Source organism: Indicator indicator, chromosome 15, assembly GCF_027791375.1.
Source record: "Indicator indicator isolate 239-I01 chromosome 15, UM_Iind_1.1, whole genome shotgun sequence".
Lineage (NCBI taxonomy): Eukaryota > Metazoa > Chordata > Aves > Piciformes > Indicatoridae > Indicator > Indicator indicator.
The window spans coordinates 20,365,968-20,384,656 of NC_072024.1; the positions used below are offsets into that span (position 1 = coordinate 20,365,968).

At 39.5% G+C, this 18,689-nt stretch overlaps 1 protein-coding gene across 11 annotated transcripts in view; it reads left to right on the forward strand.

Annotated features, from left to right (window-relative positions):
• Window positions 1-18,689, forward strand: part of IARS1 (isoleucyl-tRNA synthetase 1) — a 103,874-nt gene that overhangs the window by 58,956 nt on the left and 26,229 nt on the right. For 8 of the 11 annotated variants that reach the window (XM_054387491.1, XM_054387492.1, XM_054387501.1 and 5 more), the window contains 7 exons: window positions 3,975-4,122; window positions 6,906-7,026; window positions 11,175-11,266; window positions 12,048-12,125; window positions 12,545-12,666; window positions 15,664-15,766; window positions 16,047-16,130. In XM_054387491.1, coding sequence (XP_054243466.1) covers window positions 3,975-4,122; window positions 6,906-7,026; window positions 11,175-11,266; window positions 12,048-12,125; window positions 12,545-12,666; window positions 15,664-15,766; window positions 16,047-16,130 — 748 coding nt within the window. The remainder of the gene's footprint in view (window positions 1-3,974; window positions 4,123-6,905; window positions 7,027-11,174; window positions 11,267-12,047; window positions 12,126-12,544; window positions 12,667-15,663; window positions 15,767-16,046; window positions 16,131-18,689) is intronic. The other 3 variants (XM_054387496.1, XM_054387499.1, XM_054387497.1) reach the window with 2 other exon arrangements.

Sequence of the window (18,689 nt, forward strand, 5' to 3'; positions counted from 1 at the left end):
AGCACTGGTGGTGCTGGGTTCGGTTTTGGGCCCCTCACTAGAAGGACATTGAGGTGCTGGAGTGTGTCCAGAAAAGGGCAACAAAGTGAAGGAGACCTCGAGAAAAGGCCTTTTGAAGAGCAGCTGAGGAAACTGGAAGGGAGATGGTACTGAGTTTCATGAAAGACGTTGCAGTGAAGTGGGCGTTGGTCACTTCTGTCTAGTATCAGGTGATAGAATGAGAGGAAATGGCCTCAAGATACACCAGAGAAGGTTTAGGTTGGATATTAGGAAAACTTTTTTTCCTGCAAGAGTGATCAGGCATTAGAAGAGGCTGTCCAGGGAGGTGGTGGAGTCACCCTCCCTGAAGATGTTTAAGAAACTTGTGGACATACGCTTTGGGATGTTCTTTAGTGGTCATGGTGTTGGTTCAATGGTTGAACTTGATGATCTTAGAAGTCTTTTCCAACTGAAACAATTTGATAATTCTGTGGTTATCTTCTCATACCTGTTTACAATGGAGAGCAGGGTACATGTCTCAATTTTTATCAAGACTGTTCTTTCGAAATGATGGTGTATTAGCAGAATAATGGTGAACTGGTAGCTGGAACAATAGGAGTGAAAAGGGCTGGGGTTACTCATTAGAGATTTTTTCATCTGTTGGGGAAAAAAATAGTCCGTGTTTTTTTATAAAACAGACAAAAAAAATCTCAAACACCAGAAGTTATACTTCCATTATTCATGATTTTTTTGATTTCTAAAAAGCTAATTCATTTTTCTGCCTGTGTGCTCATTCTTTAATGTCACTTTTATTTATACATACACCCACATAGAGAGTAAAATCATTGCAGGGCTGGGTTCATTTATGGAAGGAGTTCTGCAATTCAGTTGTCTCTCTTTATTCACTGAGGCACTTGATGTGTTATGTTTATAGAAAAAGCTACAACTGAGTTTTTTTCCTTGGCACTGTTTCTCTGCAGAGTTATTTCAGCTTTTGCAGTGTGTGTGTGTGTATATATACATAGATAGATAGAGATATTTTTTCAACTGCAGCTTTGATGTATTGTTGGAGGTAGCTTGATAAACAGATCAGCAGAAAATGGAGTGGTTTAAAACAAGTGGTTTAAGTAAATATGGAATTGAAAGGAAAGGTCAAACAGATGAAAAAAACAGTGCAGTAAATATAGCAACCCATCTTCAGGCTTCCTGAAACTTGAATCCTGTGTGAAGTCTCTAAGAATTGTCCAAAAGGGTTGTATTTCAATATTCTTAAGATCTTTTACTTGAGTTGGATAGCTGGTAAAGTTGGAGTATGTCAGAAAGAAAATTTGTTGGTGATAGTATTTACAAGCCCTTTGCTTTCATGTATCCTGAGGTAAGTTAGAAGTGATGTGTTACCTTCCCCTCTCAATCTGTTCTTAAAATGCAGAAGAAATAACACAGTGGCCTAAACTACTCTTTGAAAGAGATGAAAAAGAGGATATTTTATTGTTTCTCATACATTGCCAGAAAAGTTGCCTTCATTTGAGGAAGGTTTTATTTTCTGCCCAGTGAGTAATATGTTAGGTGTAATTAAACTGCTAACACTCTTCCTTTATTGCCATATTTCTCTTTGTATTGGAATAATTCAGGAAATTGCTCTTTTAATATTTACATATTGTAAGGCAGTGTAGGGCTGAGATGTTTAAACAAAACAAAACAAATAAACCAAACCAGCAACAACAAAACCAAAACAGAAAAAAACCACAAACAAACAGAAAAACCCAACCAACAAATAAACCCCTAGAAAAACCCCAAAGAAACCAACCAACCCAAACCTGTAGTCTTAGGGAGCTACATTTTCTTCAGTCTCTCATGTCAAATGCTATTTTAAGGAGATGCAAAGGAACAATTTAGCAGATCCTTCATAGTTCTGACTAGTTTGCATTGCTGCCTCTTCAGGGGGAAAGCAGTGGGGGCAACAAGTGGTTGTTACTCTAGTTAAGTCCCAAACTGGTAAAAGGCCTGGAGCACAATAGTGTACTCTGGGACCAGACAGAGTCTAGCTCTCATATTTGGAGCAAGGTTGTGTTTGTTTTCTGAAACAGTGAATAATAAGGACTTAAATAATTGTGATGGCAGGTTTGGTTTAAATATGTACATAAAGACTTACTAGTTAATTCATCAATACATGTGTATTCATAAATATGGTGCAGAGGAGGGCCATGAAAATGATCAGGGGGCTGGAATGCCTTTCCTACAAGGACAGGCTGAGGGAGCTGGGGTTGTTCTGCCTGGAGAAGAGGAGGCTCTGGGGAGACCTGATAGCAGCCTTCAAGTACCTGAAGGGGGCCTGCAAAAAAGGTGCAGAGGGCCTGTTTACAAAGGTCTGCAGTAATGGGATTAGGGGCAGTGGTTTTATGTTAGAGAAGGGTAGATTTAGATTGAATGTTGGAAATAAGTTCTTTATCATGAGGGTGGTGGAACACTGGAACAGGTTGCCTAGGGAGGTAGTTGAGGCCTCATCCCTGGAGATATTCAAGGTGAGGCTTGACAAGGCTCTGAGCAACCTCATCTGGTGGAGCATGTTCCTGCTCACTGCAGGGGGTAAGACTAGATGACCTTTGGAGGTCCCTTCTGACCCAAACCATTCTATGTACTTTAAAAGACTTACTAGTTCCTTATCATATCTAATGGTTCTGTAATTTGTAAATTTATAATTTGAATTCAGGTAGCGTATTTAAAAACACCTTCTTTGGTTTTCAGTGCAATACTGAAAATGCCTGGTTTTGTGCTGCATTGCCCTCTCTTTACTCTGGCAGCTCTATTTTTATGTATTCATTTTTATGCAAGAAGCCATCTCCTGAAGAATTTATGGTCTGGTATTGTTGAATGTGCTGTGTCAAACCCCATTAAGATTTTAAAGCCTCCTAAAGGAAGTGCCTGTAAAGATACATTAGTTTAGAATCGTGATTTTAAAGTGGATAAGATGTGACAAAATGAGTTAATAAATTTCTACTGAGTTTCTACTGCCACAATCTTGAAAATAATAAGCAGGATTGGTTTGGTTTTCATATTTGGGAAATTAAATAAAATATATTTAAATCATGTTTGTATTCAAGTGTTTTTGATACCTGAGTAAGACCTGCATTCTTTTCAAGTTAACGTGATAGTTTATCTCTGTAGACAGAATATTTGTTTAGGGAAGAAGGTGGAATAAAGTCAGAAGATGATTTTTGAAATCAAAGCTAGTAAGGAAGCTGGGGGATATTTCGGTCTCTCTGAAATGCAGAATCAGCTTGAGAGAGAATGACCCTAGGAAAATTTTCTTAGAGTGTGCATTTCATGTACAGATGAACCTGTTTGTTTGATGTGGACATGATTCTGTGAGGTGCTTCTGATATAAGTAGTCAGCATCACCTGAATCCTCTCTGTTGCCCTTCCAGAGCTGTTTCTGGAGCTGAGGCACATTTTATTGGTAGGAGGTATATTCTTTGTCCTCTTTTGGGGATGTCTTTCATGGATATGTTGATTTGTGCTCTTTTTTTTGCCTTGATTCTTAGTCCTGTGTTTGCAGTGGTCCCAAAAGCTTTTTATAATTGAGGAGATGAACTGGATTGAGTGGAAGGTACTGTGTCATTGTTAAGGAATTCAAAATATTACCAAAACAGTAGGTGCTGTTGTAAAGATGGACACAAATTCCCTACATCTGCTGCTTGTTTTATACCGTGATAGCATCTGAGCATGTGCTACCACTTCAGTTAACTTCCAGAGTAAAACAGAAAAATCAAATTCCATATGCAGCATCAGAATCCTGTAGCACTGAGGTAAATTTTCACAGGTTCAGTATGTTGCATGCTTGCAGTACTGCCTTCCTTTGAGTTCTTAGTGTGCAGCTGCTCCCTTGGGCATCTTCCTCTTGTTCTGCAGCTCTCCAGTGTTTGCTATATGTTCAAGTGCATTTCTATCAGAATATGCAGTGTTAACCTTTTCAGTATTGTGTTCTTATTTTGCAGGCTGTACCTGATCAATTCTCCTGTGGTAAGAGCGGAAAATCTGAGATTTAAGGAGGAAGGAGTGAGGGATATACTGAAGGATGTTTTCCTGCCCTGGTACAACGCCTATCGTTTTCTGGTGCAGAATGTTCAGATCCTGCAGCATAAGGTACAGATTTCTCAGGTGTGAAAAGCAAAGTAGAAGAGGCTTTGTGCTTCTTCCACTGTTAGAGTGGTTGGAAGGGAGTTCTTAGCTTGGATCTTCTTGGCTGAAGATCTTTACCTCTCTGTTCAAAGCAAGGCTGACTTCAGAGTTAGATCAAGTTGTATAGACTTGCTATTAATTTTTGTTTGCTATCTGTACCCTGTTGCAGAAAGCTATAATTGCCCTGCATCTTTGCCTTCTTGACTAAGCTTATTATTCCATAGCAAGGAGAAGGGGAAGGTAGGAGACTGTCAAGACATAACTGTCCTTTCTCAGATTAGGTGCTCTTTGATGCCCTTTTATTTGAGATAAATGTCACGATCTTGCATTCATACTCTTGGAAATGAGAGAACAAGTTAGGGAGTTGGAGTTTGGAAGGTTAATACATGCTCAGCAATTACCCTGCTGCTAGTCTCCTTGCTGGAGACATGAGGTGAAAGCTGGTGTGCTTGAGGAAATCTTTCTGAAATGTCCATCCTAAGCCTTGGCTGTTACCTTGCCAGTGTTTGTGTAGTATCTTGGAGGTAGTAGGTGTCAGTAACGTTGCCTTGAGTGCTGCTGCTGCCTTTTCTTTGCTCTTAGCCCAGGTCATGTAGTCAGCCATGTCTGCATTGCCTGAAGGATGCTTTTAGAGGATGGCATCTGGGCTGCAAGTTTGTCTGCACTGAGGACATTGCTAGCAGCATACAGATTTAACTCAAATAGAACTGCAAATACGTGATGAAAAGAAAGTTATTTTCAGTAGTGGCTGCTGTGACAATTTCTTGAGCTAACTCATTTGCTGTAACTTTAATTATGAATCTGCATAAAAATGTTTAACTTGGGAGCACTCGATGCTGAATACATTAGCCGCAGTAAGAAGATTGCCTTCTCTAACATGACAGTTAATTTTTGACAAAGTCAAATTTAAATATGACTTGGGAGAAAAAAAAAGGAAGAACTGGAATGGAAAGGAAGGTAAATCATCATAAAAGCAATAATGCTTTACACTTGTGTGCTACATTTGAGGTCTACTAAAAAATGCTGGATGAGTGATGTGAGTTTCTACACATTGAGAACACAATCAAGAATTAAATTTCTTTCTTATAGTAATTTTTCATTTAAATTTAAGATTTGTCTGTATTATAGTTTGTTGAAACCAATTTCAATCTTTTATCTGTGATTAATGAGAGAAAGTTACCAGTTGTTAGTGCAAGCTTCTGTGGGAGAGTGGGAGCTAAGAGAAAAAGTTTAAGCCTTGTACTACACAGTGCACAGTAGCAGCCTGATCACCATGGAGAGCTGCCATTTGAAGCAACAAGGGCAGCTGACTTCAACAAATAGTACAGTAAATAGCTGACTTAAATAAATGGTTTTATTTTTTTAACAACTTCTTTTGGGAAGAAAGTCTGGTAACATCAGGTCCTACGATTTAACAATATAGGATGCTTAGGATCCCTAGACAGCATTCATGGGACAAACTACACATTGCCCCAAAAATGTACTTCAGCTTTTCCTGTTTGACTTTTGAATTATCTGCAGTATGCTTTGCAGCTTTTTGCTGTGATCCCATTAAATCCTGCAAGATCAGCCAAACTGGGGGTGGAAGACCCCAGTGGAAAATCCAGGTGCTTAAGCAGATAATTCTGGTAATTCAGCAGATATAATTTGTCTTTCTAAATAGATAGCGAAACTATTCCTGTGCACCTTATTAGGCTAAAGAATGTGCTCTTGGATGTGGTAGTGCTTAAATTAGATTTCATACACAGACTTAAACAACTTTTTCTTTGTGTTCTGCCTCCTGCAAGAGAGAAACTACAATCCCAGTGAAGTCTAATAATAATTTTATGCTTGTTGTAATTACCACAGTAATTGCAGTTGTTTAAATGATTGCTGACTCCACACTGGGATTGCTGCATTTTTTCCCAAGAATCTTCTCCTTTATACTATATAAGTGGATCCATAATTACTGGGTCTAATAAACCAAACAGATTTTTTCATTTGGACTCTTGAGGGAAGGGAAAGTCCCAAGACTCCTAAACCAAGGTGTTAAATCTGAAAAAAACTCAACTCAGTTTTAAACCAATCGTAAGAACATTCACATAGACAAGTCAAATGGTAGACACCAACAAGTGGTCTTGCTTGCAGTGCCCTACAGAACAAGCAGTGTTACAAAGTTTCTCAGATGGGTGCAAACATCAGTATTCTTCTGGAAAACTGCAGGATGTGTGGCAGACGCCCACAAATTCCACCTATTTTCTCAGATTGTTCTCCTGTGTTTTAATGTGTTGAAATTATCACATGCTCATAAAAAATAATTACACTGTTTATATGCCCTTTTTCCAAATAAAATGAATCTTCATTTGTTACATTTTTTGTAAATGCTTCAGATCTCCTACATGAAGGAGTTCTGTAAATTCCAGAGTCCTCATGTCTGGAAGTGATGACTTGCACTGCAAACAGAGAAGGAACAACTGCATACCCTTGTGTGCTGTTTAACTTTTTATCTAGTTTAACAGTTGCAAATAACTGGCCTGCTTTATAGTTGAAGGTATGGTGTGGTGAAATCAGCAGCAGTGGGAGCCAGGTTTTCCTTAGCTACTTCTCTTACAACCACATTTCTGGCATGTAATGTTCTCTCTTAGGAAACCAGCGTAACGCAATGAAGGTGACAGAATGTTAGTGGCTGACAGGTGGTTCGATACAGAGGTTTGAGTATATACCCTCATGACTTGAAAATGTGTTTTGTGTTTTTATGTTGATGATAGGATGAGGGAAGAGAATTCCTTTACAATGAGAACACAGTTAAGGAGAGCAATAACATCATGGATAAATGGATTCTTTCTTTCACCCAATCACTCATTCAGTTCTTCAAAGCTGAAATGGCAGGTATGCACGTTTGGTCGGGTGTGTGTCCGGGTGTTTCATTGTTCATTAGGCAGCTGGCCATTACATCCAGAGATTTCCAGATTCCACCTGAGACTTACAGTCCAGATAAAAGTAAGGAAATCCTTAACCAGCTGCCATAACACATGGAATGCTGCTTTCATGAGTGTTAATACAGGTTTTGCTATGACTGTTCATGAGATCTCAAAAAGTGATGAGGCTTTTTTGTCATGGCTAGTCCTCTGAGCTCAGCGACATGGTTCACTGCTGTAACAACATCTTCTGCAGTGCTTGGAGCAATTAATAATATTCCAGTAGTCACTGAGAGAGTGCAGTGAAAAGGAAGCCAAATAGAATTTGGAAAAGCTGGGAAAAAAATTATAAAATGGGCAATGTTCAAGTCAGCTAAATAAAGTAATTTTGAGAGAGGCGTGAGCATGGGGAACAAATTGTCCTCTGCATAGTTTCATTGCTTTGTGATCAGAGTGGGAGTATGTGGCAGAATAGCATCAGGCTACTGCTTAGTTCTAAGAAGATACTCTCCTGTTTTTTCTCACTGCATGTTGTCTTTTTATCATCCCATACCTCTCAGTACTCACGTTATGTTAAGAGAACATTAATTGCAAGAAGGTGCTGCAAGAACCCCGTGACGTAGTTGATGTGATTCACAAAGCTTACGACCTTGTAGATAAAGTCATGATGGGATTCGAAGAGGTTTTGCTGTCTTTAAAGGCACTAGATACCTGGATATTGGAAAGAAGGTGGATTTTGGCATTGCAGTTCCTGTTCATGAGTAACCATCACTCCACCCTTGCCTGTGATCTTAAGTCACCGTCACAGATTTTTAGAAGCATTCTGCATGTGTGCGTGGCCTTGGGGCCGGAAGGTATTAGTGGGGTAATAGGAAACAGATAAGCAGTTAAATGCCAGATTTGAGTTCAAGGACACAGGGCACTTCTCTGCTTCAGTCCTCCTCTGTATTGCCCCCTTTTAGACTGACATGGTGTTCACTTTCACCAAGACTATTATGGTGAGTTTGTTTCTACAGTAGATTGAAGCAGGTCATTTTGGTAATAACATTTAGGTGAGGTCATCTAAGAACATTTCATTAAAGGAAGAAAGAATCCACATGCTACCTAAACCCAGGAATATGATAAAAGCTGTCTGTTGTTGAGGGAAACGTGGCTTCTTTCAAGAAGTTTTGTCCATGAAATTTGGTGAGTGCTGAATTTCACGTGTAGCCAAACAGAAAGATGCAGAGGCTTCAGAAGTTTGTGCTGCATATAAAGAGGAAAAGACTTTGAGGGAGAGTGGAAAATTCAGTTAGGAATGTGTACCTGGAATCTTGGATTGGTGCATAGGATTGGTAAAGCAGAGGGTTAGAAACTTGAAATCTCTGCTCTGGATTTCTAAGAGGAAGATGAAGCTAATAAAAAGGGATGTGTCAGCTGACCTCTTTACAAAGGAGGAAGATTATTCCAAGCAGGAGAAGAACATTCCTGTTGGAAAATGATAATGCAGAGACTTTCAAGGCTGTAGTAATTGTATCAAATGCTGTTGTCTTGTGTTGTGTGAAGAGAACATGATGTGCTCATCAAACAAATGACACAGCTCATTTGGAAGTGATTAATAAACGTTTTTCTTTTATTTTTCTGCATGAAGTCTGAATTCCATCAGACAGGTATTAATGAGATGCAGTAATTTTGTCTAGCTGCAACATGATGCTCTTTTGCTAATCCTTTTTAAAAAACTATTTTGGATTTTATTTATTTATTTATTGGGTAAAGATTTTTTTATGTGGATTGAAGTGGGAAAACTGTCAGGAGGATGTAAGGGAAGATGATAATGGTGACTGGTAACCTGAAATGCTAGGTAAAAGATCTAAATCTACCACACAAGCTTCTCTTTTGAACCCAAGATTTTGAAAAGAGTAATGAAAAAACCCAATAAACACAGAAACTGTTGTAGATGTGGCATGATGTGAGCAAAATTGCATTTGTCAACTAATGGCACACAATTTTTGTTACCTGCTATGTGTGTTAAAAACAATAGTCTCTGCCATGTCTGAAACACATGACAGGCAGTGGTGCTGAGGTGATACTTGGGCACTATCTGTCAAAGAAGTGGCTCAGTCTGTACTGGAATGTGCTGTTCCTGCAACTGTGGGCGTCATTTGGTGTGAGAACATACAACCTTGACACTCTAAATGGCAAGGAGACACCACTAACCAGAAATATGTTCCCATTGAGCTTAGCTTCTTCCATTTAATAAGGTGTTTTATGGCAGAGCTAAATTTTGCATGCATTGCCTGCCTCTAGAAAAATGTTTCCATTAAGTAAAACTTGTAATTCTGCCCCAGTTTCTACTAGCAGCTTGAACAGCCAGCAGTATTTCAGCCTCAATGGAGCCCCTGTCAGGTCGGTATTGACCTCACCTCAATACGCTGAGGATGGGAAGGAGAACGTGCCTGTGTGCGCTCCAACTTGGCTTTAGAGAGCCTAGAAAAGCTTCGGAAAGGTAGAACAATCCTCTGCTTATCTTGCCGTAGGGAGACCTTTTAACCTCTTAGAACAGATATAACTGGAGTAAAGGAGACAACATGCACCAGGGAGCAGTGTCATTTCCATTAGTCTTGGACAACTGGCAAAAGTTAAGTGTGTAAGAGGGGTTTGGCTGTTGTGTGCTCTCTGGTTTAATAAGTACCCAGAACTAGAGCTGCAGGCGTGCTGCCCAAATGCTGCAGGCTGGGTAGATGTAGGCCAGTAACCTCTTCAGCAGCAGCTGGGGTAGCTAACTTAGATTCACTTGGATAATGAATTCTTAGCTGTTGAATAATAGTAGCTTCTCCTCTAAACATCATCTTTTACAGTGTGTCTAGGATTTGGGCCCTTTGATAAATAGGACAGGTAGTAAGATATTGGGAATATATTATGGGAGGTAGTAAGGCAAGCAGTGTGGTTTATTCGGTTCATGAACTGGGATTACAGCTGCTGAAAGGGACAAATGCGTATTTCCAGGCTAACATGATTCACTTCTTAAAGAGACACTGTCCCTGAAGGGTGGTTCTCTTGAGGTTTTTTGTTTGTTTTTAACCAGTCTCCTAACTAGATAACACATAGCTAGAAGAGAGCTGGGAATTTTTTAGGAATACAAATTCCCACATAAATAATGTCTTCCCCACTGTGGCATGAATCTTCTGAGCTTTTCCTTTTTAGGTTTAAATACCAGTAGTCCTGCTTTTAAAATCACTTCTATTTTAGAAAAGGCAGTGAAGAGAGTGGTGGAGCTTTTAAAGCAAGATTCTTTTTATTCAGTAGCTGCCTGATGAATGAAAGTGGTTCAGAATAGAGATCGAAAAGCTCTCTGCTTTTACAGAAGTTATGTACAACTTATTCCATAGAAAATGGAGTCCTATTTAAGGTCCATCCCGTGTTTGAAGTCCATTTCTCATGAACAATTGAAATCTGTTTTCCCAGTTGTGTAGTGATGCTTGTGATGACCTTCTTTTACGTGTGGGCAGTCCTCCATGCTTTTAAGTTACACAGAACTTGAAAAAACAGCTATGTTTTATCTTCTTACCTCGTCAGGCTTGTTGTCACTTTACATTCTTTCAGCTTACTGTGTGAGTTGGAAAAATATTAACAAATTGCAATGAATTCAGGGAGATTTGATTGCGATAAGTATGCCATTTCAAATCTGGTGAGCAAAAAAGAAAATGTTGGCAGTAATTAATAAAATCGTATGATTCTACAATAATTTCAGTTAAACTTCTAGTGCCTTGGCTCTATTTAAAGCATGTGCAAATCTAGGATTTGCCAAATCCTCTGTGATTAATAGTCTCTTATCCACTATCCTCTTTACAAGTCAGATAAAAGCATAAGGCTTCCATAATGCATGTTTGTGTGGGATTAGGGAAGCAATTTGGTGGGAGATGTTTGTCTTGAAGCATGAGAATTGATGACATGTGCAATTTCAAACGATGGCTTTACCAGAGCAGCATGCCTAATCACTGTGTGGGTCTTATGAACACACATGCTTCTGCTCAAGTTTGCTGTTTGACATAAGAGAGACCAATGATAATATAGGTTCTTTAAGTGAGGAGCTTGAGGCATGGGGCAAGTATTAACTACAGTAAACACTTTTCCTTTCAGCTTACAGGCTGTACACTGTAGTCCCTCGGCTGGTGAAGTTTGTTGATGTTCTGACCAACTGGTATGTTAGAATGAATCGCAGAAGACTGAAGGTAGGTGTCTGCTGCAGTCTTGGAGTATGAACAAGATCCTAGTACTGTGTGTTCATTTAATGCAGAGCAGCTTCATGGTGTTACACTGCATTTCAAATTACATCAGTTTGTTCCTGCTAGTTGGAATGAGAAGCTTCCTTTTTTTTTTTTTTGTCTTCCTCGTTGCTTTATGAGGGAAACCAACCCAACAAAATGCCCAGTAATACCATGATGAATGGTATTCATGGAATCATAGAATGGCTTGGATTTGAAGGGACTTTAGAGTTCATGTATTCCAGCTTCCCTGTCACAGTCAGGGATGCCTCTCAACTAGACTTGGCTGCTCGAGATCTCATCCAACCCCACTTTGAGCATCCCCAGGGAGAGAACATCCACAGCTTCCCTGTGGAGCCAATTTGTAAGATCCAGTCTAAACCTGCTCTCCCTTAGCTTCAAACCATTCCCCCTTGTACTATACCTAGATGCCCTTATGAAAAGTCTCTCTGCAGCCTTCTTGCAGGTTCCCTTCAGGTATTGGAAGGCAACTCTAAGGTCGCCCCAGAGTCTCCTCTTTTCTGGGCTGAACAACCTCAGCTCCCTCAGCCTATCCTCATAGCAAAGGTGCCCCAGCCCTTGGATCATCTTTCTGGCCCTCCTCTGGACTTCAACAGGACTGAACAAAATGAATCCAGTTTGGAAACCCGGTTTACTGCATTAACATAGGAATTGGTGAAGTGTACTCAAGTGTACTTACTGATTCTAAAATTGCAGTTGTTTTGTTCTTGGTGAATCCTTCAAACAGGGTGAGAATGGGACTGAAGACTGCATTATGGCCTTGGAAACCTTGTTTAGTGTGTTGTTCTCCATGTGCAGACTTATGGTAAGGGAATTCCAGCCCATTGTAACTACTTGACATTTTTGATGCAGTTAATCTAAAATTATGAATCTTGGTGTCTAAGTTGACCACAGAAAGGAGGAATACAGAGACTGAGCACATGGGGAGAAATAAAATACTGCTGCTGATTTGTGTAGCACAGTTCGTTTTCCATGTCCCAGTTTTATTTGCCCCATGGCAAATATCATCTGACTGAGAAAGACTTTATAGTTCCTTATTTGATGCCCAAAAGTAATGTGAGGAGGTGAATAATTAGTGGCAATTCCTATTTCAGTAACTTCACAGTTTTTCATTGAAGACACTGTGTTAGCATAGTTCTTGCTGAAATGTCCTTACATAGTTCATAAGTATTACTGATTCATAATGTACAAACAATAAAGAGAAGACTGAATTCAACATTACAGGCACCTTATACTCCATTTATCACTGAGCTGATGTACCAGAATCTGAAGACACTGATTGATCCAGCCTCAGTTCAGGAAAAGAATACTGAAAGCATCCACTACCTCATGCTTCCCCAAGTGAGGTAAGAGGCAGCTGGTATGTAGCAAAATGGGGATTTGGCTGGGTTTTGGGGGTTTCTTTGTGTGTTTTGCTTTTCCCTGAGCAGTGCTACTTCACTTACTTGTGTTTAAAACTATTTTGTGTAACAAGAAACAAGCTGCTTTAGTAATGTGGATATTCCTTTGCCTCAGGAAGAATTTTAGGATGATAGTTAACACATTCTTTTCTGTAAGCAAATAATGTGTAAGTTGTGATGAAGCTCTGATGTTAGTCTCTTCAGAAGGACACTTCACACCACACTTTCAGTGTTACCTAGGAGTCTTACTTTCCCTCTGTGTTTAGGCAGTAGATTTGTGCTGGATTAAAGGATTGTAGATATGAAGGAAAACAAGAGGTATGTTTTCCACTCAATGTTTTCTTCTTCTGGTGGGCAAGGAATATCCTTTTCACTCTTCAAAATGTACGTAACTAGAAGCTGTGATGCCTACCTGCAAAGGGCCCAAAAGGACTATCACACTTTCTCATGGGGCCCTACATTTGCATCCTCTCATCTCTAGGCCTTTCTTAGTGAATGCTGATGCAGATCCCTGCAGATTGCAATTATTTTGTGTGGACCACATACAGAGCCAACTGAGTGAGCTCCTTTGGCTTCAGATCAATAACTTAGGCCATTATTCAGAGACTGGGGCTTCCTTGTAAGAGGATGTACCACATGAGAGGGACCCCTCCAGACAGATTGATTCTTTGGTTGCTGATGTGTCAGGTTTTTTCTTAAGGGCCAGTGTGTTTCAAAAAGGTGGTTGGTTGTACTGGATGTATGCTATGGGTCAACCCTAGTATCATCTCAGCATGGGTAGAACTTGACAACTGAAGTTAGTTTGCTGTGGGTTTTTGGTTGATTTTTTTTTCCAATCCAGACAAGGGAGACACCCATGTTACAGCAACCAGTTGTTCATTAGTGCCTTGATGCTAAGTTAGTGGATGAAGTTAGTGCCTGCATTGCAATCTGTTGCTAGTCACTGGTTGTGAGAGAAGCAAACCTGCCTTTTGCATTGCAGCTCAGTCTGAAAACCCTCAAGGACAAGGGAGCTGACCTTGATACTTTATGTGCCAGTTGAAAAATTTAAGCCTTCTAGTAACCGTTTCCTTTGTGGATCCTGCAACCTTTGAGGAGGGTGTTTGCTCTTCCTGATAACTTTAATAGAGAGCTTTATTGCAACAGGGAGTTGGAGATTGACATAATGATGGTACTGATTTTCTGTTCCCTGGCAAAGTGGAGTAAAGAATATGCAATCAAAGAATGCAAAACTCATCAGTGAGCTATCAGGAATGGTTTTGAGTGCCTGTATAATGCAGTAATGGAAGAATAGTGAGCTATTTGCAGGAGCTCAATTCAGGTATGGTCTTAGCATGGGTGTTTAAAAGTGGCTTAGTCACTTTTTATTCCGTCTAGTGCTGACTGACTTGCTGCTGCATCAGGCATACATGTGTGTTTTAGTGGCTTGCACAGGTTTTTCTTTTTCTCTTCTACTCTGGACTTTTGTCTTATACTAGTTTGTCATTTACTGGTCTCCTATGTATCAGTTGTTCCCTTAGTCAAATAAATGGACAGATTTGCAGGACTAAATAACTATTAAAGTATAAGAGTTTTACCTTGAGTTGCTAATCATGTCATTGCATTTTGCTTTGAATCTTTTTCTGTTGCCTGCATAATGACAGTTTTGTCAGTTAATAAGAGTTATTTTTGATGCAGTTACCCACTGTATTGCTAAAGTAGTATTTTTTGTGTGTACAGATAAGGCTGTGAAACACTACGTAGCCACTTTCATAGCTGAACTTGACTCAATACCTGTGTCGCAAACCCAACTGAGGTATTAATTGCTTGGTTGCTACTGTCTCAACAGGTTGTGTGCACATCCACAATGTTTAATGTAACCAATCTGTGAAGACTGTGTTGTTAAGTAATGACAAATAACATTGACACACTGCCACGTTAGAATATATAAATCTTTATGGGAGCAAAGTCTGTTATCTTGCAATTTTTTGTGGAGGACCGACCTTGAGACTGGCTTTTGGATGAACAAAAGCTTCAGAATGGGTGGTGACACCCTAGTCAAAGCCATAGTGCAGAAGATAGGGATGCTTCAGTTGAAGTTTGCTTTACCTGTCGTGTTTCTCTGAGCAGTCCTTCTTGGATGTGTTGTTTTTATTCCAGCACTTTTGCAACTTGTAATATAAGTTACAACAAGGAACTTTGCTCATTTTATTCACTCCTGTCTTCTGGGCCAGTATCTCTGGTATTGATGTGGCACTTGTGTGGTTTTAAAGGAGCTGCTGAATTTATGCAACTACTCAAAATCAAGAAAGCCCCATTTTCAGAGGTGTCGGCTCCTAGTTTGTTTGAAACAAGTCGTAAATGCCAGCGTGTGGAGAAAAAAAAACCCAAAACCACACAAAACAACCTAACCTCCCCAAAAAAAAGGCAGAAAATCCCCCCGTCCTGTCTTGCCTCCACATGGAAGGGTATTAAAATGATGAAGCCAGGAGAAATGGTGAAGCCAAAGAAAGATGACAAGATTGTCTAAAACATCAATCGAGAATTGCCAGCAAAGATTATAAACTGAGATCCATGAGTTGGTTGCATTATCGGTATTTCATTGTCATGATAAGTATCCTACTTATCTTTTTTTCATCTTCTGATGCTATGAATGTAAACCTTACTTTATTATTGGCTGTTAGAATAGGTAGTATGACTCAATCCATCATCTCCATCTTATGAGAGGACCTAACAAAAGATGATTTAAAAATAGCTCTGTTTTTTCTTTCAGCCAGTTATTTCCTCATCATTGTCTCCCACAAAAAGAGAAAAAAACCCCATTGGCTCATTTTTCGTATTGCTCCAAACAGGGCGTAATTGAGTCTCCTGTAGGAAATTTCAGAGAGGGGAGTAAAATGTTTTCAGTCTGCTCAAACAGATACAATGGAGATGAAGCAATATCATCTTTCCTTTTTAATCTAGGGAGGATCTCATCGACAAAAAAATTGAAAGTGCCGTTTCTTGTTTGCAGTCTGTTATTGAGCTTGGACGAGTAATCAGAGACAGAAAAACCATTCCAGTCAAGGTCAGAATTCTTAATGTCTCTTATCAATACCTTGGGAATGTGCAATAGCTTTAGAACTGTGGGGTAAGCCTGGGGAAATTGAGTAATTAACTTTGGAATAGTGATGAGAGTTCAGCAATAAAATACCTCAAATGATAAATAATTTCCAGAGTTTCTTTGTGTTTAGTTGTAAGGACAACAGTTTTTTGGTTTGTTTTTTTTTCTTTGTTAATTTTTTGTGCTTGTTTGTTTTGTTTTAATTATTTGCTTTTATTTTTTTTTTTTAAATCCTTCTCCCCAGTACCCTTTGAAAGAAGTAGTTATTATCCATCAGGATCCGGAGGCTTTGGAAAACATCAGATCTTTAGAGAAGTATGTACTTGAGGTAAGAACATCATGAACACAATGATGCTTAACTGGACTGTGCATGCCAGTCACCTAAATAAACAAAACCCCAACCTTCCCTCTTGATGGTATTAATAACTCACCAGGTGAAATTAATTGAAAAGTTTACAGTGGAGGGGGATGTTTATGGGTACTGTGTACAGAAATGAATGTAAATGGGTGATGATCCTTAGTCTGTTGCAGTATTGAGAAATGCCTAATCACTCAAACTGACTGCATAGGACAAAGAGACTATTAGAAATGTTCTTTTTCTTGATCAGTGAAAGGAGAAAACATTGACTGAATGGAAATAAAACAATAGTCAACTACATGTTGTCAAAGAGATGGATTGCAAAATTTGTGATCCTCTTTAGTTAAAGGGCATTAAAACCAGTTTGGCAGGAAGTGGAAGAGTTGATGGAGAGGAGTTCCATGGAAGGGATAGTAGAGGACCAGGTACAATTTTTGCAGGATGTTGTTTGGGAAATAAACTGTCAAATAAATCAAATGTTAGTCTGCACAGTTTCCTTACACTCCTCTGCTCTTGTATGCCACTGCAAGACCCCTTAAATGTGTGTCCATTAGAGAAGTGCAGCCTGCCCTACTTCTAATGCTTTGTTTGGAGAAAAGCCCTGTTGTTTAGGAGAAAAATAACCCTTCTTGGGTTTTGAGCTTAACTTCCTGAAACTGGCTGCACTTTCTGCTTATAGGCAGTCATGTAAAAATCAATAGTATTTTAAGAAGGGTAATGAAAAAGGAGTTTGTTTATAAATAAGTGTCATTTATTTATGTTTATATTATAAATAAATCTTTTAAACTTCAGAAATCATAGTAAAGGCATAAAGCCTGTTACTTTATATTGCTTTTTTTAGTCTTATTGTTAAATTAAATTTAATTACAAATAGATTTTACTTGCATCTTATTTCATATCTGTGATGTACAAGAGAAATCCAACAGGAAGAGGGAATAGTCAGAAGGGAGAGTGTGTCAGCTACAGTGATGAGTTTTGGTGAGATATGGTGGGTTTATTGAGAAAGAAAAGAGGAGGAAAAACAAAGCTACTCTGCCAGTATGCCTTTGCACTTTCTTCTAGGTGTTGGGGCCTCCTGCAAATCAGTGGTTGTTACTATTTAAATCTCATGATCAAACATTTTGATATCATGAGATATGCTATGTGTAATTTCAGTGTTAGTAGCCATGGGGCTTTCTAATTTCTTTGCTGGATAGGGAGTTAGGGATAATATCACTTCAGTTGTAGGACTGGAAAACCAGTCTGGGAGGCAGAGAGGAGAGAAAGAAGATGGCTAAGCAGTGCTGTTCTTCGTTAGCAGTCTTGATTTCCTTGTGTTGGAGTAGTCTCTCCTAGGGATAGATATCACTTTCCACCCAGATGTTTCATTGTGTTCCTTGGAGAGATAAGCCATGACTTCATCTTTGTGACTGTGCTTTGGGGAGGAAAGACTTGCACTTCGAATAGCAGCTCTTTGCTAAGAAAGCAGAATTCTAAAGAGACTGATTTGGTGTTGATGTTGGGCAGAATGCATGCACCAGACTTGAATATAAATTGGGGATTACCTCATGACAATTTGTGTGTATTAGTCAGTCTGGATTTTCCCTTGAATCCTTCTCTTATGTAATCTTGTACTTGTATGGCTCTTAGTTCAGCGAGCCAGAACACACACCAGTTTTTCTCACTGGTGAGAACTGAAAGAGTAGTCTTGCAGAACAAAGAACTTAGTAGCTGTTCAGGCGATCTTCATGCAAGACCTCCTGATGAAAATGTTTGAGGAAGGGATGCTAGCCTCAATGCATGGTCCTTGTCTGAGAAGTTAAGTACCAAAATCTGGCAAGCTCCCCAGATACCAGCTTCCTGAACTGTTGTTAGATTTCACACAGGAGTCTGAATAGGGTTTCTGAATGCTTGTGAACTATAAGCTCAACCTTCTTGTGTCTTGTCATTTCCTATCTACAGGTTTGAAACGATCTCTGTGTAAACTGGCAAAAATTAACGGGGGGGAAAACATTTGAACAGCAATGTAGTTGTACATCTGAACAGTTCATGAAAGGCTTCCTTCCCATCCAGGATAACTTCACATCTGGCAAGATGAGCCACAGAGTGTACTTTCTTTGCATTGTCTGCTAGAGTGTGGCCTCTTCCTGTACCTAAGTACCTGTGGCATATATACTGCAAGCAGATGATTGCTGTCACAACATCATTGTTTGGCCTGGTTTACACCCAGCATGCTTCCCAACTGCTGTGATTAGTGTATGGCTTCTGTGTGTCCAAGTTCAGTAATGGAGTGGGAAATACAGGGATTCTTTGCAGTTCAGAGGACTTCCTTCAGCTCTACCCATGGCACTGGAGCTTTGAATCTGACACTGCAGAGTAACTTACTGTCCTGGGTCTGTTGTCAGGATGTGCTGTGCCACCCTAGGACCTCTTTACGTCGTAGGTGCTGATAGAAGATAGGGCTGGTGGGTTCAGCAATCTGTCTTTCTGCTTAATAGTCTCTGCATTATTAAATGTATTTCTACTAATGACCTTTGACCTTTCTGTCAT